General features: G+C 37.9%; 1 protein-coding gene across 2 annotated transcripts in view; it reads left to right on the forward strand.

Moving 5' to 3' along the window:
- The first annotated feature begins 3354 nt into the window (after positions 1-3354).
- LOC102105848 (macrophage mannose receptor 1-like) overlaps positions 3355-19941 on the forward strand; it is a 33021-nt gene continuing 16434 nt past the window's right edge. For both annotated transcript variants that reach the window (XM_005519115.3, XM_014248457.2), the window contains exons 1-14: positions 3355-3533; positions 5328-5729; positions 6799-6972; positions 8432-8590; positions 9581-9694; positions 10170-10304; positions 11294-11476; positions 12039-12196; positions 12831-12944; positions 13271-13386; positions 13681-13829; positions 16641-16840; positions 18143-18270; positions 18876-18963. In XM_005519115.3, the coding sequence (XP_005519172.3) occupies positions 3476-3533; positions 5328-5729; positions 6799-6972; positions 8432-8590; positions 9581-9694; positions 10170-10304; positions 11294-11476; positions 12039-12196; positions 12831-12944; positions 13271-13386; positions 13681-13829; positions 16641-16840; positions 18143-18270; positions 18876-18963 (2178 nt within the window). In that variant the 5' untranslated portion in view covers positions 3355-3475. The remainder of the gene's footprint in view (positions 3534-5327; positions 5730-6798; positions 6973-8431; positions 8591-9580; positions 9695-10169; positions 10305-11293; positions 11477-12038; positions 12197-12830; positions 12945-13270; positions 13387-13680; positions 13830-16640; positions 16841-18142; positions 18271-18875; positions 18964-19941) is intronic.

Below are 19941 nucleotides of genomic sequence, written 5' to 3' on the forward strand. Positions count from 1 at the left end.
ATGAGTGTATCTGTAAACCAGCCCTCAGGGAGCATATGTTTGTCTGCTGTGCCTCAGCCAAAATATTGAGGTTCAGATGCTGTGTCACCAGGCAGGGCTATGCAACATCAGCAGCTGTGACGTGCACCCTTGGGTGCAGTGTCCTAGATGGGGGACTCTTCCACCCCTTAAACGTGGCCCCTGTTGTCAATCGTACTTTTCATGATCTTTTAATTGAATTATGTGATCCATAACCTTCCAAACATTAAGAAAATTATATTTATTTTTAAATATTATTTAAGCATGTGTAACATTCTTAGATGTTATGCAACTTGCATGCTTTCAAGGAGATCACATTAATGATTTAACATTGCTACATGAAGTTTTTCAAAATTTCAGTCTGACTATAAGCCCATAAGGTGAAGCTGATTTCATTTCAGTACACATCCTTTCCTTGCTGTTCTATCCCAAGTTAACATAATTGACACTTGTACCACAAAAGGCTCATGGGTTGAGATAAGAACAGAGAGAACATTATTTTTAGAAGGTAAAAACAATTGTCACAGGCAAAATAGATTCTACTTGGGGAAATTTTTTTGGTCTATTACCATTCAAATCAGAATAGGATGGTGAAAAATAAAAATATTTCTGCTTAATTACTGCATGCTTTGCGGTTGCTTTCACTCAGTAGGTTCAGGAGTCAAGCAAATTAATGCAATAGCCAGAGTAGTTTCAGTCTCATGGTTTCTTTCCCTAAATTAGTTCTTATTTTGATCTGTGTGGATTTCGTTTGTCTGACCTTGTCAGAACAACTTTAAACTGTTGCCTTTATCAACCTGAATGAGAAGTATTATGAAGGATTATGGCAAAGAGTGCCTATCCCCCTTGCTAGAACCTGAAACAGTGGGCTCATCAAAATATTCAATGAAATTTGGCAAAACAAGAACTAATGCCATAACCCATGAGAGCAATGACCTTGCAATGAGCCCCCATGGCTGGGGCTGGTCTGCAAGTGCAGGGGTGCCTTGGCTGCTCTCAGACACTGCAGCTGCTGCATGGCCCATGCCCACAGCTGCTTTTCATCAGAGCAGATCTCTGCTTGGAGGGGATCCCAAAGCACTGTATGGATCTTTCTGTGTCACTGCAGCAGTCTGTGAACACTTAACATCAGTAACTGGCAAATTATCTGCAAAGCCACCATGGCCTGTTACCTCCCACCTCCAATCCATTCAGACCTATCAGACAGGTGGCTATAAGGTGCTGTTGAGATTGTGCTTTCCCCCTTAATCCTAGAGATAGTAAAAGTTTAATGAACCTGGTGGGATTCCAGGGAATCCGTAACAGGTTAACTTTTATATTTTTTTTCTTTAACTCTCCATAAGAGACTAGTGTTTGGGATGTTGGCATAACAACTGAATCTGAAGTAACAGAGAATTATCTAAATTCATGCTGGGGAGTACAACTTTGTTGTTAGTCCAACTTCTGCCCTTTCAGACTGGGACTGGCCAACCTGCACTTCATGGCCCAATGCAGCTTGCCCTGAGATTCACCTGTGAGCAGCAGCTAGGGGCAGGTGTCTGACACTGCCAGATTTCACAAGAGCAAAGGGACAAGAAGGCAGTGCCACCTCCTGCCTGGTGCTCCCTGAGGTATGTGTCAGGTGCAAGGGACATTGTGAGGCTGGCTGTTCTAACTTTGCCCGTCCTTGGAGTCTGTCCTCAAGGATTTCAATAGCCTTGAGCAGGTACCCCTTTGAGGGAATCAGCACAGCACCCCATAATTCACAGTACTGGCTGTAGGAGGAGAGGTGCAAGCACACCAGGTATATCAAGGATGCAGTGCAACTGCTCAGATTTTTAGCCCTAAGACCGGTCTGAAACCAGGCTGAAGGGAAACCAATGTTTGCTTTACTACCAGGCTGTAGTTAGCTCTGGCATGGATTGAGGTGAAGAGGAGGCTGAAGAAAAGGGATCCTTTCTTTTTTATTTCCTTGTTATTGCAAAATGCCCAGCTGAGATGAAAATGGAATTCCTCTTGGCCTCATGTTGTACAGGCTCCAGGGTAAAACAAGGCTGTTAAAATCCCTGGCAATATAAATGACAGTGGTCACATGCAGCAAGGAAATACTGCCAGGATAACGCATATCACTTAAAGCCAAAGAAAACTTGTTCTTTCTAGGCAAGACCTTTAGCAGCAGATTAAAATTTTATGTTTTTAGAAAGAATGTATTTTCCAAAAGTAGTGAAAGACTTTATCCTCGTTAGCATATTTTGTCATAATCCGAAAAAGAAAATTCAGTTAACTTTGCTTTAACATCTGTGCCTAACATTTCCTTGTAATTCCTTATTTCACTGCTCAATTTCTTCCTTTTATTTTAATCCTGTATATTTTCTCATGGAATTAACCCCCTTTCTTGAATTGTATTTCTGCTGAGAAGACAAGCAGGATCAAATCCTGCATTTGGAAATGCAGGCATCTTGGCTAAAAACAGGAGAGGATGACAAATTTTCTTGATGTCATACTTTTGCTACAGGTGCCAATCGATATGTTGCTACACTTCAATGATACTTTTGCATCACAGACTGGTTTTTATTTCCATTTAGAGCTTTTTCTAAACAAAACAAAATACTTCCATTTGAAAAATCTGCTATGATAAAATCAGGCCTTTATACAGTTATAGGGACAGTCTTTAGCGGTTTGGAATGGAGTATTCAGAGTGCTGTTCTTCTTGAGTTTCCATCTTTAAGTCTGGAAACCAAAGTGCTAAGTGATGGCCCTGGGTAGGATCTTGATCTGGGTAAAACACAATATGTTGCATTTCCTGAACTTGTGACTGACTTTTGGTATGGATCTCAACAAGAATTACATACTTTGTAAGAAAAAGAAGAATTTATTTTTCAATAAGCCATTTTTCACGTAAATTTCTAGTTGCATTTACATGGAAATGTAGGATAATGGCAAACTCCTGTAGAAAGGCAGAAATTTTTCTAACATCCTGCAGAATTAATTGCACTTAAATGTTCTAAAATTCACTTCTGTCTCATCTCACAGATGAAAATATGAGTGTGTTTTCCTGCTAGAATTTTTTTTTATTCTGCATAGGTAAGATATAAGATTTAAAATCTAAGGCTGAATTTCTGTCTTTAATGTTTTGTTGTTGATTTGATCGCACGAGCTTCACACGTCTCCTCAGCAGAGACAGTGGGAATGCAGTGAGACATAAACTTGTGACCACCTGCTTTCCCAAGGAAACATGGTTTGCCCTCAGTCATTCTTTTTAGAAGGTAAAATTTGTGCCATGTGGTCTTGTTTTTTAGAAATGTGGCATGTGACAGAATGCTTCCTTATTTAGCACTCAGAGTTTTTACCCAGCCATCCAGCCTGCAAAACTGAGGAGGACCGGCTGCTATCCTCTCTTTCAGCAGGACTTTATCACCAGCAACTCTCACCATCCAGGTTTTGCTGAAGGGAAGAAAAGGCAACAGCATTTGCAATTATGTTCTCTGGGTTCTTGCTTGTTCTCTCTCTTGTTCACAGTTCTTTGCAGCTGGCGGGTAAGTGCCTCCTGCTTGCTTCCTGTGAAGGTTCTCATGAAAGTGCTTCCACTCCTCTGGCATTTCTGGGTGATTGTGGCTCTGTGGTGCTGCCAATGTGTACATTATTAGTTTGGGGATGGGGAACCTCTTAATGGCAGGCAAGAGGCAGGGGAATGATCTCACAGAATAAAAAGAAATGGTTAGAGAAGGAACCAGAGGCTTTATTTATATATAGTGGCACTATCATTTCAATAAACCCAGAAGATCAGACCTAAGAAAATAATGATATATGTTTAAATGCCTTTTAAAAAAATTATTTAATCCTTTACTTCTGTGCTCTGCTTTTTGAGCTGTTGGTGTCTGGGTAATGGTTTTCAAAATCAGGCAGGAAAAATCTCCAGGAGTGGTGAAATGTGGAAGTATTGGTAGAACATTAAGATATTCACAGATGAGGGCTGTAAAGGGGGTTTTATTCACTGTTTTGAACAGACTCATTGAATTTACTGACATTGATAAAGTTGATGGAAGAATTTTTTTTAACAAAATTGGATTTGGTGTAGGAAATCTCTTGTGGAATTGCAGTGTACAACACTACTGTTATCCTTTTAGCTGCACTTTTCTTGTAGATACTAAACAGGTGGCTTCAGCAGACCTGAATGTTTAAGGTTAAATTCTTTCACCTTTCTAACTCTGGAGGATTATCACACATTGTCTCAGAGTATATGGTATTTTTTTAATCACCATGGTCTCCCTGCAGGCCAGAATAATTATTTTCAGTGCACAGTATATTATCAATTACATGAATTTAATTTTTTGCAAGCTTATTAAGGAAATGTCTTTAACCTCTTAAATACATTTTTATAAAATGTGATACCTACTGCTTAGGACACGTAACAGGGACCAAAACTAGTTAGAAATCTCACAAGCTTTGGCAGGAAATACAACCAGATGGGTCACAAAATACAAGACAAGGCAGCAGAGCAAATTCATAGGCACGGTTCACAACTGCTGCTGATAAACTCATTGCAGGATTGAAATTAGCTCCCCTACTTCTACCTTATCTTGGAGCCAACACTTCAGGCATGATCAGATAAATTGCCTGGAGAGCTAGGGACCCAGTTTCTGGTGCAGATGCACCTTCTAACTGCCACCAGCTTTTACACACTAGCAAGTGTCAGATGCTACTACTCCCCAGTCCTTGCTGCTTTCTCAGATTGGCTTCCCAAAGTAATTTCTAGTTTTATAGACAATAGCTCGTGGTAAGGGATGGAAGATCTTGTAGTCAGCAAGGCTGAGGAGACCAGAGTGACCCTGAGAAGCCCAGACTGGTTCACTCATATTTATATGATAAAAATGAAAGGAAAGCTGGATTTGGGAGAGGGCTCAGAAAAGATGGCTGTGTACTCACTAAGAGACCTGTAAGATCTGGAAGGGTGAGAAAAGTTCATAGGGGTCAGAAGTCTACAGGACAATGCACCTGAGGATAGGCTGGAAGGAAGAAGGTAATGGCAGTAGAGGTGTGGTTCAGGGAATTCACTGATGTAAAATTATCCAAGAAGCTCTGCTCAGCTCAGCTGCTGCTGCTGCCCACCACTGATCCATTGTATGGTGACCTATAATCATGACATACATTTTTTATTGTCTTCTTTATTTTTAATCTGTAGAATCAATGTTGCTCTGGACCCTGTTAAAAAATAAAATGTTTTTATCTGACATGAATGCAATGACTTCTTGTTCGTGGGAATGGGAAGCAAAATCATATCACATATCCACATATATTCTATATTAACTATGTGTTGTTTTGTTTTACAGACATTAAAACATTTTTGCTGTATAATAAAGTCAACAGGCTCTGTCTTGAGGCATCTATTGCACAGTCAGTTAGAACTGCCACTTGCAACCAAGACAATGAATCACAAAAATTCAGGTGGATCACAGATCATCAGCTTATGAGTGTGAAACTGAAATTATGCCTGGGGGTGCCATTGAAGAAGGATCAGGCCATGGTCACCCTGTATCCCTGTAATCAAAAAAGTGAGCTCCAATGGTGGGAATGCAGAAATGAAAGCCTTCTTACAATCCAAGGAGAGGATTTATTTTTCAGTGCTGGCAACGAAGAGCATGATAATGTTTTGTTAAAAAAGGAACTGAGTGCAAAGAATAAATGGAATATCTATGGAGCCACAGATGTTTTATGTTCCCAGGGATATGAAGGTACAGAAAATTGATTCTTTAATCCTTTGCATTAATTCCTTTATTAGTGTTAGAGTGTTTAGGATCTTTGTCCCTGACTGTTCTGACTCCTTCAGTGACCACAAGAGTTCTAGAAAATCCATACACTGAGGTACTTAACCTTGAATTTAATGTTATATTTATTTCCAAGCATTTGTTATACACACATGCTTTTTTAGTCTATATTTATAGTGCATTAGTGTTTCAAGTACTATGAGTAATACATGTACTCTTTATATATTCTATAAATACATATTATTAATGAATATGTATATAAATACTTACTCTCATACTATATGTAAGTATCCTTTAAAGTCATTATTGCTCACCATACTGTGTCACTGCATTATCAACAAAGCATGTAAACACTGTTAAGTTTCTTAGACAGTCACAGGGATATGAAATTCACATCCCTGTGAAGGAAGCACAATATGGGTGAGGTCTGCAAGTCCTGATTTAGGTGTAGGAAGCATGGCATTTTTGAGTCAGCATATGAGGATGCTTATGGAATAATTATAGTCACCAGTGCAATTACCTTTTTTGACTAGCTGAAGTCTGATTGTTCTGAATGGCTTTCCCACATCCAGAATGAATGCTCTAAAAGCCATCTCACAGGATGTTTGAACACTGAACTCTTAGCTTTGCATGTGGGAAGCTGCTTCACTGTATGAGACAATTAAATGGTCACTGGAATAAAACCAAAGAGATAGTCTAATATATGTTTACTTTTTTTCCCAGGAATCAATTGTTTGAAATAGAAGTAACTTAGGCTAGAGCTCTGGAGCTTTATTAAGATTGTAAAAGCATCTTGGTCAGAAATTTAATTATAGACCTCATCTATGATATATTACTTCTCATCAGAATAGCACTGCTCTAAAACATATGTCAGCAGCTGAAGTCTGAAAAAGTGCTAAAACACTATTTTTTATGGTCATGGGACAGGAGCCATGGAAAGCACTTTGAGATGCAATTCTGCCACAGACCTTGATTTTTCCCTGGTTTACATTAATTTGTTACTTTTCATATTCATGTTATCATTTTTTCTTCTCAGAGACCTTCACACTGCTGGGAAATGCTTTTGGGGCCCCGTGTGTCTTCCCTTTCATGTACCAGCAGCAGTGGTGGGCGGAGTGCACGGCCGCGGGTCGCACCGACGGCTGGCTCTGGTGCGCAACCACCGCCGACTATGACACGGACCAGCGATACGGCTTTTGCCCATCCAGGGGTAAGGCACCTGCTCCCTCCCAGTTCCCCTCAGTGTGCCACTGGCAAACCAGCGTGAGCAGAATGTGATTATCTGTATAATAACAACTCATAACTTACAAGAATGTATTTTAGTCTATGATGCATTGCCACATGCTGCAGCTCACTATGCGAGGAAATAACATGGTGCACAAAGATGTGAAGTCAGTGATTGAAGAGAAAATCAGCATTCAGTTCCCACTAACTGTGGGGGTGTTGCTGAGCAGCACAATAATTCTGAACTCCTTCCTGTTTCCCAGCAAGTGTGCTGTCACTGTTGTACAACCCTTCTCTGAGAACTCCCGTTGTGATGGATGTGGGCACAAAAATGAGCACTGTAGGAAGATTGATGTTGAAGTTAATGTTTCAATCTGCATGATTCTCATGTGAATATATTTTTTTGCTGAAGTGGAATGTGTCCTTTTATCCATACTTTTAAGCCCTGTCATATTGCCCAGGAAGCAGCCTTTCCACCCCTTTGACATCTGCCTGGAATTTCTCTGCAATTTCAACAACTTTCTTGTGTTTCTGCGGTCACTTCCCCCTCTATCTCCCTGTGTGGCCTGGGGAGCTTCGCATTCATGATGTTGAAATTTCCACCCGACACATCTCATCTTTCCTCTGTATTTTATCCCATGGCTCCTGTTCAGCATCACCTCATTTTATTAGAACACCCCTTTACTCCACTTGATTTAAAGTGGACCTTCAGTGTGGCACACATCCCTAGTCAACGATGCTTTCCAGGTTCCTGCAAAGATTCCTAACACATTGAGCCCTGAAGGTGTGTGACACAGAGTCATTGAATAATTTTCAGTTTTTGAAAGCTAGTCCCAACCTTCAGTTATTTTTTAAAAATTTGTCTTCATACTGACTTTTGGGAATGATCAAGTACCAGATACAATTTTATATTGTGCTTGATTGAGCACGTGGAGATCTTCTAATCAGAGGAGGAGCATGGTGCTGCTCACAACATTGCTGTGTGACAGGCACATACAGAGGCTCTTTGAAAGGGGATGGGATTCATCTAAGAACCTTTTTGATGCTAAATTCAGGTCTAGAGCTAGTTCTTACAGCACTCAGTGAGAGCTGCTGTCCAGAAAGAGAAGGAAATGTTGCACATCTTTTCAAAATTTTCACCTGGGACTTCTGCCATTCAGTCTATGCATTGCATTTTCCTGCGATCACTTTCCTTGTGGTAATTCCTGACTTGTCTCACTTCATGGAACAGGAGGCAGTGTAGGCCAGCTTTACCTGTCAGCTCACCAGCCTTAATTTTGTCCTTCCCCATCTGCTCATAAGATTTACAGTGATCTTGAAAGAGCAGCTCCAGGTGAAATTTAAGGAGATGAATGAGAACCTGCCTCACACAGAATGAGAACCTGCAAGTCAGTTTTCTGCTGGGAACTTACTATGTTACTCTGTTGTTATTATTCTTTCCACAGATAAAGACAGCACATGGACTACAGATCTGTCAACAAATGTTCACTACCAAGTAAATCCTGACTCAGCTCTCACATGGCATCAAGCCAGGAAGAGCTGTCAGCAGCAAAATGCAGAATTACTGAGTATCACAGACATTCATGAACAAACATACCTTAAAGGTAAGGCAGTAAAGCAAACCCTGGGTTACATTCTGAATCTGTTCCGGCCATCATAATAGATAAGGATTATTTATGATCATTAAGTACGATTTTGGCCATTTTCTTTGGACCTAAATATGTGTGAGCAAGAAAACAAAACCTTTTAGAATCTGCAAGTTCATATCAAAATTGCTGCCAAATTTACATAGAATTCAAAGTAAACCAGCATCCTGCAAGTGTAACAGTTTGACTTCATATTTAGAAATCTTATTTTATATTAAAACATATATTTATATGTTTTAAATATAATATAAATATTAATATATAATTTATATGTTTTATATATATATAGATAGATATATATACATGTAATTTTTTCCTCTTTTTTTGATGGAAGAAAAAATCCTGAAAAGGAAATTAAAGTCTTACTTTTGGTGAAAAGGAAACTTCAAAAAAAATTGAAAAGAAAGAAAAAAAATTATGCCAAAAGAAAGATGTATTTTGTTTCAAGTGCAGTTTTGACAGCTTTTTTTGTCATTCACTTGTCAAAGTGAAAAATATCAGTTATTTATAGATATAAAATTGTAGTTTTACTTATCCACATATAGATGAAGAAATGATATGGAAGAAATATTTATTGTTGGTTTTAAGGATTAATTTAATTTCTAACAGATATATTATTATTGTTTATATTTATACTCTACCAATAATTCTACTTAAATGTGCAGAATTTAGCCTATTCTGCAGAAACAATTTTGCTTTGGATATACTCTGTGGATATAATCTCTGTCCATTTTGCATTAGTTGATAAAATAAAACAGGGAGTTTCTGTTTGTTTGCCTTTTTACAGTATTCAAACTTTGGCATATTTCAATTTATTAGGTACCGTAGTATCTACAGATATTTGCAGTTAGATATTTAAGAATTGCAAGTCTTCCTATACACATTGTTAGTGACCATTGCTAATAAAAAAGAGATTTATAAAAAATTTATCTTATTTTTGTAACTTAGAATTAACAGAAGGTACGGATTCTGCCCTGTGGATTGGACTCAACAGACTGGACTTAAGTAGTGGATGGGAGTGGATTGGAGGCAGCCCTTTCCAGTACTTAAACTGGGCTCCAGGTAGGTGTGAATTTGCATGATTTTATATTTCCAAAAATAAAATATACATACCTCAAATACTGCTGTAAATTTTATTATCAGATAGATATGCCATGAGATAAGTATTTTAGCTTTTCTTGCTTTAGCTTAAGCAAAATCTTTTTTTCTATGGCAATTTTAGACAGAAACCTTCAATGTATTGCAAAAATATTTTAGCTGTGAAAGCAACACTGCCTGTCCCAAAAATATTCAGTCTTCCATTTCTTGAATAGTAGCTGAAGTTGAGTTTACAAGTTTGTATCCACCTACCTAACTCACACACTACATTACATACAGACATTTCCACTACTGGAGACATAGCTTAACTCTTGCCAAAACTGGGAAAGACTCCATCATTTCATCCAGGAGTGGTCTCTCCTGCTCATTTTAGACCTTAGAGCTCTGTTTTTCTTTCAGAAAAGTTCATTTTTTTCCTTTATTTCTACTTTTACCAAAGGAAGCCCGTCTCCAGACTCTGAAAAACTCTGTGCTGTTTTGAATCCTGAAACAAAAGCTAAATGGCAAAATTGGGAATGTGATCAGAAACTTGGTTATATTTGCAAGAAAAAGAACTTTACTTTGGTTCCTTCAGGTATGTTGATACATACTGATAATTAAAGTAGAAACTGTTATCTGAATCACTCAACATATTGACAAAGATGAACAGAACAATTTTATTAGAAATATTTCTTGTTTCTCAGGTTTGCTTTTTACAATGATTGCAACCTTTCTAGTCTCATCTCCAGTTCCACATCACACAGACTGAAACAGATAAAAGCAGAGAATGTCCAACTGGTCCCTCCTGTCTGTGTTTCAGTGGCCAGGTCTCCTTTAAGTACACACACTGCTGGCCATCAAAAGGGAGAACAACCCAAAAATTATTTCAGAAGAGGTTCATTAGACAATATGAGCCCAAGAAAGAAAGATGCATAACTTAGCATGGTTCTAAGTCGTTCTCCATGACTTGTGGTCAAACAGCATCCAGATAAGTAAGTTCAGAGTTCACTGCAGAGGTGGTGGAAAATGGAGACAATGGAAGATTGACACATTGAAGTGAGAAAAGATGTTTTAAGTGAATGAAGATTTCCCTGTTGGTGTGACCCTATGAATTTATGTAGCTATAAAAATTTGTCATGATGGCTTATACTCTATCAATACACTTAATCCTTGAAAAATTCATAAACCTTATACGTTAGCTGCAGATAATGTCTGATTTCTCCTGTTTGACAAATCAGTACTAGGTGTTACAGCAGCTGATACAGTTAATAAATTACAAAACTAATACATTTGATTACTATATTATAAAATTAATATATTTGTTGCAGACATTTGACTAAACTTAGAATTTGTATTAGATAATATTTGTATTAAAAAGCTTTCCTTCTCCAAGCTAATAATGGCCTGGTTTAGAGAATCACATTTATGTCTACTACATTTTGTGTTCATCATTTCCTTATGATGAGAATTTCAAAAGAAAATTATTAGTTTAGAACTTTTGCACAGATGAAGTGGAGATATTTGCAGTGCCATGTCTCTTGCATGGCAATTGAATTCCTCTAAAGCCTTGGTACGTGTTCCTAGGTGACCCTGAGCCTGTTACTTGCCCAGATGGATGGGTGCCCTATGTGGATCACTGCTATAAGGTCTTCAGGGACAGCAAAGGATGGGAAGAAGCTTCCACCTCTTGTCAGATGGAAGGGAGTCACTTGGCCAGCATCCAAAGCCTTGAGGAGCACAGTTTTATCGTGTCTCAACTTGGGTACAGTGAGTGTTCCCAGGGGGTCTCCTTGCCTTTGCCTGCATGGAAAACAAGACAGCTGAATTGATAGTACCTGCTAAATTATGGATGTTGTCAAAACTCTGATTTTATTTATTGTCAAAATAATTCATGCAGGTCTTGGGGATTTGCCTTAGGGGCTTTCTCTGTTTTTTACATTTTGTTGAAAGAAGTTTAAAACATTCATGCTCCAAGTTACATAAAATCAGTATTTTAAAATTTGACCAGTGCAACAGAATTGAAAAGTAACTATTCAGAGTTCTATTCTCCCATCAGCATTCAGCTGGTAATCCACACCCACTGTTATGAGGAAGAACAAAATCTTTCCATCCAGTGCAAGCATTTCCTTACAGCCTAATTTTCCAAAATGTACAGTCTTTATTTTAATATCTATATGAAAATATTAGCTTATAAAATTATCATAAAACTTACTAAATAATTTTATACTTCATAAACTTGTGAAAGGAATTCTTTGTACAAAGCTTAATGGTTGGTGCTGTGAAAAGGATGGAGTGCCAAAAATAGTCTTATCTCTGTTTCCAACTTTAGAGCCAACAGACAAGCTGTGGATTGGGCTGAATGACCGTAAGGTTCAAATGTATTTTGAGTGGAGTGATGGTACCCCGGTGACATACACCAAATGGCACCTGGGACAGCCATCCACTACAAACAACAGGCCAGAAGACTGTGTCCTGATCAAGGGCCAGGTGACATTACTCATTACATATTGTACTTCCAAAACTAACTACTTAATGAAAGAATAACATGCTCTGTTATTTCAGCAAATGGCTAAGGCCAGAAAAAGAGATGCAGGGATAGAATTGAATGAGATTGAGAATGAAATTGGATGGGACCTTTAAAAGAGGTCTGCATCACTGATGGAATTTTCTCTTTTAAGTACACCTGAAAGTGACAAATGAAACTATCAGGGCTACAAAACTGATCTCTGAAGGCATTTTGAGTGTATTTTCCCCTTTCCTCTGGTGGTAATGATGGTATATGGGGTTCTCTGATTCCTGCTAGCTCCTCTTTGCCATCCCATAGCACAACTCCTGTGCAGGACCCAGCACAGCAGGTCAGGGAGCAGCTCTATGCACCCTCCTCCCTTCTTATCACATCCAGCTGTGGCTATACAGCTATAGCCCAGTCTACTATTTCACTGAATGTGAGCAGATTTGGTTTTGATATCATGTAGGAAAATTGGATAAGGAAAAGAAATTCATTTAAAGATAAAAGGAGAAAGAAAACACAAATAGTTTTCATTATAAAGAAAGACTTAATTTATCTTTTTTAGATTATTCATCTTTATCTTCTTTTTATTTTTGACTTTTTTTGACACAGAATGGCTATTGGGCAGACCATATCTGTGACAGGAAGGCTGGATACATTTGTAAAAGAAAAGCTACATCACAAATAGCTGGAGAAAAAGAAATTACTGCTGCAGGTTGCAAAAAAGTAAGTATGTGAGAATGGAATGTCAGTTTCTCAGATTAAATAGGTACATTGTCTGAGAATCAATTAAAATTATTTGAATTATTTGTATTATTTACATGGAAGGTTATTTTTTTTGTTTATTTATGATGAAGTTTCTCCCTCTCTCTCAGTTACCCTAAACTTTAGAAAACCATTTACAGAAACTGCTTAGGAGGGGTCTGTAATTTCACTGCAAAAAGTTTTGAATTCTTAATATTAGTGATTGTTGTGCTTCATTAATTTTTAAATTAATACATGATATCACAATTATTTAACATTTGTAAGAAAATGCTAAAACCATGTTACAGGACTGGAGACGATATGGGACCTACTGCTATTTTATTGGACATGTTCCAGCAACATTTTCAGAAGCAAACACCACTTGTGAAAGAGAAGAAGGTTACTTAGCCACAGTTGAAAGTAGGTATGATAATGACATTTTCTTTGCTATTAAATAGCTAAAGATTGTATCTTATGAAATATTCTTAGAAAAGCTAACACAACACCAAACAGCAAAATGGTTAAGTAACAGATGAAGTCTCTATCTGAATAACAAAAAAGTCTTGCTTTTTTTAGTTGTTTATATAGAATCTGAATCCTATGTAAGGTCTCCTCCCCCAGTCTGAATCAAGGAACAGGAGAAAAAATTCCATTATCACATTGGACTAGTAGGATCTGGGTAAACAACTTTATTGCACCTTTATGATGTCTTTTACAGGTATGAACAAGCCTTTCTGACTAGCCTTGTTGGGCTGAGGCCTGAGAAATATTTCTGGCTTGGCCTCTCTGATGTGCAGGATGGAGGCACTTTCAGCTGGGTCAGTGGCGAAGCTGTCTCCTTCACGTTTTGGGATGCAGGAATGCCTGGTAGGTGCTGTGATCAGCAGTGATGGGTGTTCTCTGAGACTGTGGTCCCTATCTAGGCTGCATGGGCAATGTCCTCTGAATTTTATGTTTTAAACTTTTGGTATATTCCACAACTACTTGCAGCTTTCAAATCCCATATTCTAATTTCAAAGGGAAAATTTTAAACTGCAGTCTTATATTAGGACATCTGATATATTTAGCCGTAAGATTAACTTTTGGCCTGTCTTCACAGATAAAAGAGATAAAAAGAGTTAAAAAGAGATAAAAGAGATAAAAGGAGTTAAAAATGAGTCCTAAGACTATTCCACACTTGTCCCTCTAGTGAAAACTCTAGCCTGGGAGAAGAGTTTGAAACAGAGCAACTGTAATATGGATTTTAAGTTAGAATTCCAAACTCAAAGTATCAAAAATCACTGTGCCATTATTATTTTTATATGTGATACTAAGAAAACTGCATTCATGGGCTCATATTGAAAACAAGATTTCATTATGCCACGAGGAAATCTGTTCTCCGTGGGATATACTGTGCTCCTCTTAGTGATCACTTGTCTGAACACTTCCTTGAAAACCTTCAGTGAGGTTATAAAATATAAAATAAAATCAATAAAACATTATGAAAGACAAAGACTAAGAAAACCTTAGCAAATGCCATAAGAAGAAAGTTTGCCAGGGAGCCTATGCTGTCAGAAGTTGATCAGAGTATGAAGGAAGCACTCAGAGGTCATGTTTAGGAATCTTCCCTCTGGCCATCCAAGTGACACTCTGGAGTTACACTCACACCACCTGAGCTGGGACCTCCCCAGCTACACCCCCCACACTCACACAGTCAGACAAGGTTTCCTTAACAGCTTGAACCCAGGTTTCCCCAGTTTTTTTGATCCCTAAAATAATTCAGTCATGGTGCAAGAATAAAATAACCCAGCTTGAGCTGGGTGCCTCCAAGGAGGGTCCATGAAGAAAGGGAACCCTGGTCTTTTTTACCCTTACAGTCTAAATGCAGTAATGTCTGGGGTCCTTGGCCCCTGCTGAGTCTTTGGATGTCTGGTCACCTTGCAGGACCACCGGTGACACCTTTCCTGTGTCAAGGGTCAGCGCCAATTCCCAGCCCTTTGCTTGGGTCCCACCACTCAGAGCTCAGTCTCTAGTTGGCACTGCAGCTCGCAAACCAAACGCATTCCTCAGCAATCAGGCTGGAACAGTAAAGAAAAATCTGTTTCCTTGATTTTGTGTTCACTGAGAAGAAAATAGACTTTTGTGTCCTGGAGATTTTCTTTGTGAGGGTATCTTTGGAGAGTCTATTTCAAGCTGAAACATCAAGAAAATATTTCATGGAGGAAATTGATGGCATGAAGTCAGGACTAAGCATGGCTGCAAAAGTGTCCAGGAACTGTTAAGATTACATGAAATAAGCCCTTCTCTTTAATGTATAACTTCCTGCTAAAGCTGCTTTGACATCTAAGCTTGGCAAAAAGACAAATTTGGTGCTAACTTTTAAAATGGTTGCAAGGAGTTATGGGGAAATACAGATGAATGAGTCATTAGTAATTAATTAATCAATTAGCTGAATCTGTAATGAAGGAGATATAGTGGGAAAGATACATAAAATCACTTCTGGAAAGGGAGTTCATACTTACAGATCTCCCAGAGCTCCACACAGTAGGTGAAAGCATATGAATGAGAGAAGTCTAATAAGTGTTGTTCTATCTCAATTACCAAAAGCTGTTCACATAATTTGACCTAACACAGAAAAGCTCTTACATGAATAAAAATATTGATCAAAAGGCACTGACTGGAAGGTAGATTTTTATAGGGGCTATTTTCTACTGGGGAAGTGTGTTCAATGATAGAACCCCCATAATGTCCTGTGCCCATCCTGTTCAATGTATTTGCAGACCATCTGGTAGATACGCAATAGTGAGGTGACAAGATTGGCTGATGAGAGTAAATTATTTCTCATAGCAAAAATGTGCCTGTGAGAGAACTCAGGATGGTATCAGGAGAATAAGTAACTGAGCATGATCAGTAAAACAGTAGGTGGACTTTGATGTGGGTAAAGGATGCTCTTAGGAATAAACATGTGTCTTGGACTGCCATAAAATGATGGATTTGTAGCTGAATTTCATTTCAGCTCCTGGAACCATGGTAGACGGGCCCACTAAAACATCAGGTCTGTGCCCAACAAAAATGAAAACAAAACAAAACAAAACAAAACAACCCCAAATAAAATGTTAAATATACTTAGAAAATTAAGAAAGAGCACAAGTAAGACATTGAATAAGCCCATTTTGTGCATTTGACTGTATCTTGTCTGATGCAGGCAGTTCTGTTTCCCTCTGAGACAACAGTCTAAAATTACAGCAAACATCACAGGATAAGTTTCATCCTGAAGCTGTCTAGGGTTGCATGCTGCCCTCACCAGTGGGGTTTCTGCAATCTGTGTGAAAACCACTCATGACCAAGGTAATGATATCTCATGTAAAACAGGCTTAACATAAATAGAAATAAAATTCCCACTTGAAAACACAAGATTTCACTGTATAAACTCTCACTCTATTTTCTACCCAAAGAATTAATTATGCAGGATATTCAAAATGGAAAAAAAAAAGTAGTATTCTGTATTCATCATGACCTCCTCAAACAGAAAATACTACTCTGCCTATGAAAACCACACGAAATATAAATCTGCTTTTCAAACGTTGTTGCATGGCAAAGGGTGAATGGCTGCTGCTCAAAGATTTTGACAAAGAATTAAATAATTCACACTTTAGAAAATATCCAACGTATTTGTTTTGTTTTGTTTTTCTCATAAAGGAAATAATCCAGGATGTGTTGCCATGAGAACTGGGACTGCAGCTGGATTATGGGATGTTCTCGACTGTGAGACAAAGCAAAAATATATTTGCAAGCAGTGGGCAAAGGGTGCAACAGTTCCACCTATTCCAGCTACTGCTCTGGTCCCCACATGCCCTGAAGGTTGGGTATCAAACAATCATAGAAGTTCCTGTTTTAAAGTAAGTGACTAAATCTTTGAAAGAAGCATCTTGGTTGGGGAAAAAAAAAAAGAACTGACATTTTCATTTTGCAATATCTGAGATTGGAATAGAGCAAAACACAAAACCCCCAAAATTCTTCTCAGGAAATTATCCATGAGAGGGAAGAAACTAAGGAAGAAAGATAAAATTGAAGGGAGGGAAGGGAAGGGAGGGGAGAAGGGCACAGGAAAGAAAATGAGGAAGTTTGTGCTTCAGGGGTTGAAGGAACTGGAGCAGGAAATGGAAGAAGAGGAACATAAATATCAAGGCCCCAGAAAGATATAAAGAAAATAAAAGAGAAAAAAACCCCAAAAAACCCCAGGAAACAACTCCATATTAAAATTATTAAAAGGAAAATGTCAAAATTCTGTATTAAACAGAAGCAACAAAGCTAGTTAGTTGGTGCTGCTCTTTAGGTCTGTTGTGCAAAGATGTGGTATTTGCCTGACACGTGTGGCAGTTCAGGGAACAAACAGAGAAACAGTGAAGTGCAGCCTCCAGCAGCTCAATGCCTGAGGCTGGACTTTGCTAAAATCAGCACATTACTCCACAAAAAATAAAGGATAAAAAGTCACAGGAAAGGTTAATTAAATCAGTGTTTATGAAGGACATTTACTTGAGAGTTTCTGATGCAAAGCTACAGATAACTTGTGTTTGAAGTATAGTCAGCTATATCTGAGCAGGCATAAAAAAGGAGATTGAACAAGAAATAAGTGCAATGTGGGAACAGTGATTTGGGGTCATGCTAAGTTGAAATGTGCTAAGCATAAGATGTTAATATTTTTTATCGTTTTATTGAACTGAGTCCACTTTCTTTTTTTTTTTTTTTTCCATTTCTTTCAAATTCATCTGGAATGTTATTTATTTGGGCTCCTTCATCCCAAAATCATAATTTTAACTTTGGTCAAATATGTGTTTGTTGTCTCTTAAACTAGTTAGACATCATACTGCAAATATAAAGTGAGAGTTGTAAATCACCACCAGGTCGTTCTTTTGCCTGAATCTTCAGACTCCTTCCAGACCATTTTTCCTCTCCACCACTGCTACTCTTCTTTCTCTTCATATAAAAGTTGGCTTGGGCCTTCCTCCAGTTAAAACAAATTAAAGGGAGCTGAGGAGTTGTATTCCTTTATCCCTCCTAGCAATTCTTTTTTTTTTTCTTTTTTTTTTTTTTTTTTGCTAAGAAGGTAGGCAACTCTAGCTCATATGAAACCTCATTTATGTTTAAGCAAGACTATAATTCTTTTATTGTTGTAACATATATAATTAATTTTTCCATAGTGTTTTTGCCAATCAAAAATTAGAAAGAAATCATGGTTTGAAGCTCGAGATTTTTGCAGACAAATAGGAGGGGATCTGGTCACCATTAACACTAAGGAGGAGATACCTTTACTAACCCAAGCAATAAGGTTGGTATTTGATGTGTGTTTATCTTACCAGATTTAAGGACTTTTCATATGATCTATTATTAAATTATTTCTGAAATGTATGGATTCCTCAAAAGCCAGAAGATCTGGGATACTTTAAAATTTTTCTATTCAGTACTGTTTTAACCTTTTCATGGAAAATAAGAGTGATTTGTGTCGACAAAAATTTTAAAAAACCTCCACCATTATGATTGCTAGATACAGTTTGGAAACACATGAAATTAGTGGTATTTCTACAAGGGTAGAAAATATGACCAATGTATCTACTGTTGAAATAGATATGTATCTACCTTGCAGTGGTCAGTGCTGAAACCACTTTTTGAATCTGAGAAAGTTTTTCCTAAGTAAACAGTACATTAGGGAAATGATCAATACTATTAATAAGTCCGATAAACTAAGCTATTGACACTGAACCACAGAAATATTACACATTTCTATGAAAAACCTGTGTATGCACCTCGTGAAAGGTAATAGGGAAATTTGAAACTTCACTGCTTTTACAACGTGCTCTAGAAAGTTCAACAATGTATTTATGGTTTTTATTGTGTTGATGCTTACACACTGCTCTGTCCTGTCATTTCTTTTAGAGCCGCTCGCTGTACATTTGAAGCAGTTTGGCTCGGTATATTTTCCTTGAATCCAGATGAAGGATTTGCCTGGAGTGATGGCTCTCCTGTGAGTGTCTTAATTTTTCACCATATTTGTTTGCATAAGACACTTTGGGATTTGTACATATGCTTTTTGGATTTTTGCTGTCATCCTCATTAAAGAAAACACTAGTCCTACAAACATTCATGTAGCTGCTAATCTGTATTGTCATGACTAATATCAAAGCTAAACATTTTAATACATAGAAATTATCTGTATCTCATCAGAATCTGTAGGTTTCTGTGTAATACTCCAATTTATTTTCTTTTCCAAGAAGATAATATTTACACCTAAGGTCAAAACATAAATATTCATTATACATGTATCATGTATCCTGTCCCTGGTAGTAGCCATAAGTGTCTAAAGAGCTAATCAGAGAGCAAGCATGTTTCCTAGTGTACTCCTGAATCCCCCAGTAAATGATGGCTCAGGGTATTTTAGAACTAGAACTCATATCTGTAATTTTAATTTTTTTATTTCTGGAAATTTATACAGTCATCCCTTGAGCACATGCAATTATCTACAGCTGTGAAAAACATTCCTGCAGGATTCTACTCTTTATTACCCTCCATTTATTACTGCTCCCTATTCTTTTTTATTTTTTTAATACAAACAAGGACCTTTTATCTTATCCTGTTTACATTACTTTCCATAAAAGTTTCAGAAAGGGACGTTATCAAGAATTCTTGGCAATAATAAGTAGGTTGCATCACACGGCTCTCCCTTCCCATTTGGACGTCAGTTTCTTCAGAGATAACTCCTCCAGATTTGTAGAACACCACTTCCCTCCTAAAAGTCATACTCCCATCCTCATTAACCACAGGCAAGGGAAAAGGTAACGCTGAGTTGATGCACAGCATGGTCAGTGCCACCAGGCAGATGTCGGACAATGTCATTTTGAACCAGGTCAGATGTGGAGTGAAAAGCACCCTGTCTGCACATGATTAGCATGAGTGATACGTGGGCAAAGTTCACAACTAGGCAAAGTTCATTAGAAACAGTTCC

Source organism: Pseudopodoces humilis, chromosome 1, assembly GCF_049639895.1.
Source record: "Pseudopodoces humilis isolate 2021_Gansu_Grassland_sample_001 chromosome 1, ASM4963989v1, whole genome shotgun sequence".
NCBI lineage: Eukaryota > Metazoa > Chordata > Aves > Passeriformes > Paridae > Pseudopodoces > Pseudopodoces humilis.